The sequence below is a fragment of the Saccostrea echinata genome, unplaced genomic scaffold (assembly GCF_033153115.1).
Source record: "Saccostrea echinata isolate AGI-Se365-2 ecotype Australia unplaced genomic scaffold, CSIRO_AGI_Sech_v1 ptg000075l, whole genome shotgun sequence".
In the NCBI taxonomy this organism is placed as follows: domain Eukaryota; kingdom Metazoa; phylum Mollusca; class Bivalvia; order Ostreida; family Ostreidae; genus Saccostrea; species Saccostrea echinata.
Genome location: NW_026889824.1, coordinates 1,204,258 through 1,208,210, shown reverse-complemented (window position 1 = coordinate 1,208,210; position 3,953 = coordinate 1,204,258). Strand labels below are relative to the sequence as shown.

Here is a 3,953-nt window from a genome sequence, read left to right as displayed (position 1 = left end):
GTGAGCATCCCCTGTCGACCCGTCACATCCGCCATGTGCTCCTTGTCATGATAATGGAAATAACGGGAAAATTCGTCGACAATTCAGTGTGTAAATAATGGCCCAGTAATTAGTATGCAAAACGTCAGTCAGCATATGACTTAATGATAGATTGTATTTGCTGACAAGGTCATCGTATCAACCATAGAACTTACGAAATGATGACTTTAAACGAAACTGTTGATATTCTTGTTTCATCAACTTGTATGTCAAAAATTTACCTCGTTTTAGAAATCGTTCATTCTTACATGTTAATAACTTTTTTTTGGAAGTCCCCCCCCCCCTTTTGAAACTTGCTACGGGCCTGTCATGCCAATTAACAGAAAACAGCAGTATTGTTCAATAAAAACAGATTAAAAAGAATCTTATATAATGATACACGTTTTTTAAAAATTTTATCCAAAGTAATAAGATGTTTTTTTCTTGATAGTTTTCGCTGTAACATACAGTTATATTGGGCTGGAGAACACAGTGGGTACGGTAATCCATTATTGATCCAGTCCGAATCAGGCCTTGCGTGAGAATATACATGGACAATACATTTCCAGGTTTACCGGTAGTTTAGAAATGAACTTTGTTAATCTGGATTGAAATATGTATTTATTTCATGTAAATAGTAAACTGACAAAATTCTTAAATATAACTCAGGTGACCTATTGCTATCTCTTTTTGTCCGTCGTCGTGCGCTGTGCGTCGTCTGTCGTGCATTAACAACTTCATGTATCAACATTTTCAGCAGCTTCTCTGGAACCGGTGGACCAATTTCTACCAATTTTGGTAGAAACATTTAAATATGTTAATACTGGTAGAATGGAAGTTGGGGAACTCAGATTTTTTTTTTTTTTTTTTTTTTTTTTTTTTTTTTTTTTCATACATTATTGAGATAGGTAGGAAAATGAAAATAAGTCGCACTCGTTTTGCATACTTAGCTCTCTTATCTACCAATTTTTTTGGCGCCGGATAAACATATATAATATCAGAAAGCAGTTTAGTTTGAATTTTTTTACAATGATAAAAATTATCATAATTATGATAAAAATAAATATTTAAATGATACTCTTTATAATTCAGACTTTTCACATGGTTACATTGAATATAAAGATACTGAAAATAATTTACACGATTGTTTTTTTTTTCTTTGTCATTTGGACAGGAAATTCATTCTGTCTCACAAATCATGAATTAATTTTTATGGCTAATATTTCCGAAAGTTGTTTCGATTCTATTGATTCTTTAAAAAATGACAAGACATACATTAAGATGAGAGGCGTCATCATATGATGAAACATGTATCATATCAATTGATACCAAATAAATCTATATATCTCTCACGATGAAAATTGGGGGGGGGGCTCAAATCCAAGAATAGTAAGTACATGTAGATGGGGCCAAAATCACACCTTAGTGATGCGCAACTGAGTTCAGCGAGACTAGAAAGAAATTGCATGATTACAGTTTATTGATACTAAATTATGTTTGTAGGGTATAACAAGATCTAATAAAGCTAATTACAATGTTTACATTGTAATTTTACTCTTAAAATCACCAACATTAATTAGGAGCTTACGGGGGGGGGGGGGGCTTAAGCCGAGGCCCTAGACCTTCTGTCTCATAAAGAATTTCATCCCTGTCTCTATTTCCCTGGATCTGCCCCTGTCTTCTGCAAAATTGTAGAATTCATGACCCCAGGGTCAGGGGTTCTAGTGTTAGGATGGGGTTCTATTGATTATACAGTGAAAATGCATAACTGCTTTCAAAATCTCATTCTCTCTGTACATAAAGCAGACAAACTAAGTGCGTGGTAATGAAAAGCGAGGGCGCTTATTCTAAATTGTGAAATTCCTGGTTCCATACAGGGTAGGGTTTTAGTGTTAGGCAGGACTCCCCTGATCACATAAAGATAGTGAAAATACTTAAATTCTTTAAAATAATTTACTCACACTGTACACTTACAAGTGCCTAGTTATGATGAGCAAGGGTATCTTTTCCAAAATTGTGAAATTCTTTGTCCATGCATTGGGGTTCTGGCGATACATGTAGCTCGGGCTTTACTGATCATTTACATGAAGTTAAAATGCATTGTTATATTCTTTAAAAAAATTCTTCACTCCCCTATTATTTATATTAAGCAGACAAACTAAGTGAATAATTATGATAAGAAAGGGTGCATTTTGAAAACTGAAATCAATGGCCCCCGGGTCACATGTCTGTTAGATCGGGACTTCATTGATAATATGATAAAATGCATTGACTCTTAAAAAAATTTATTCTTTGATCCTGAGTATTTAGCAAACAAACTAAGTGCAAGTCATGCTTGTGATGAGCAAGGTTTCGTTTACCTAAATATTGAATACCATCGTCCATGTGTCATGCCGTATATATATATATATATATATATATATATATATATATATATATATATATATATATATATATATATATATATATATATATATATATATATATATATATATATATGTGTGTGTGTGTGTGTGTGTGAGGGTGTGTGTGTGTGTGTGAGGGTGTGTGTGTGTGTGTGTGTGAATCGGTCGAATGAAAGGTTACTTTTTAAAAATAAAAATTTTAAAGAAAAAATTGCAAAATTTTAAAATACATGTAATGGGATCATTAATTGCAAATTTTCTCTCTTTTTAGACATTTGGATTAGGGATTAATATAAATTTTCACGTGTCTCCTTTATACATGTAGTTATATACTGTAGTTAATAAGGTATTTTACCAAATCAATAGGTTACATCATTTCTTTAGTTATTTGTATCAACAGTGAAAAACGTCTTGAATAAGCATTTTTTTTCATGTGCGAACAAAGTTTAAATGATAACAATCAATTAACAAATAATTAAAAAAAAAATACCACATCAATCCAAAACATTTCACTTTAATCACTAAGGTAAAACAAATTATTCATTTGGTTTTGAGTTTCTTTGGTACTTTGTATTTGGACTGTTTTGGTGTCGACTCCATAGATGCCATATAAGCCCTGATATACAAAAACAAGAACAACATTCCCGTCACAGCAGGTGGTATGGCGGAAGTAGTATCCCCAAGTGCAATGTGGGTAAAAATAGCACCACCGGAAATAAGAGCCAGAATCCCAGTGGCTACAGTTTTTATTTCACTGGAGAAGAGTACAGCCAGACTGCAGGAAACTTCGTACACCCCGACAAATATCCTGTAATTGTCCGGGTTAGGTGTGTATCCGATCAAGGTCAAAGGGCAAACCTTGGAGAAATCCTGAAATTCTCGTGCCTGAAAAAAAAAGATTCAGTGTCAACACTGCATAGGTTTCCTGAAGTACACAATAAGTTCAAAGGAAATGACCAATTTCAATACTTTCAGGATGTTGGTAAAGTTTAAAGGACATGGATAAGCTTTTGTCGCCTTAAAATTTTAATTTTTGTGTTGGTTATGGTGTTTCGCAGTGTCTGCTGCGTTGGCTTACTATTCGGAGTTCACAGTTGAAGTGCTAGGCAAAGTCATTCATTTACTTAATTACAAGTATACTCAAACTTACAATTTCTCCATAAAGCTCTGTGTTAAATGGAAAGACCTTGATACAACCGTCCACAATGCATAAGCATGGGAGGATCCAAGTTAGGGCGATGTCTAGATTACTGATGAACCCCATTCTGTTAAAACATTATTACAAGTCTATATAATTATTTCATTGATATTTTCACATTAGAAGTATTTTAATTACAGTAACTATTAACAGCATATGTGTATTAATATAACTAAATTATAGATATATTACGGATTTTCTGCTGAATTAATTATCAAATATTTTATACAATCAAACGTCTATACATACATGCATTGTAAAACAGTTTTCATTCCTTACCTTATGTGTGTACCCTATGACGACTGGTGTAGCCCTGTTGTTTATGAAGCTCT

The 3,953-nt window shown here is 33.3% G+C and overlaps 1 protein-coding gene across 1 annotated transcript; it reads right to left on the bottom strand.

Moving 5' to 3' along the window:
- Nucleotides 1–2,953: 2,953 nt before the first annotated feature.
- Nucleotides 2,954–3,687, bottom strand: LOC133176468 (transmembrane protein 35B-like). Its single transcript, XM_061311585.1, has 2 exons — nt 3,574–3,687; nt 2,954–3,308 (listed from the first exon to the last, which is right to left on the bottom strand). The coding sequence occupies exons 1-2, from the start codon at nt 3,685–3,687 to the stop codon at nt 2,964–2,966; spliced, it is 459 nt and encodes a 152-aa protein (XP_061167569.1). The 3' UTR covers nt 2,954–2,963.
- Between the last annotated feature and the right edge of the window lie 266 nt (nt 3,688–3,953).

Coding starts and splice junctions, on each gene's coding strand:
- LOC133176468 (XM_061311585.1), bottom strand. CDS start 3,687: ATGGGGTTCATCAGTAATCTAGACATCGCCCTAACTTGGATCCTCCCA. Junction 3,309..3,573: donor CAGAGCTTTATGGAGAAATT/GTAAGTTTGAGT, acceptor TTTTTTTTTCAG/GCACGAGAATTTCAGGATTT.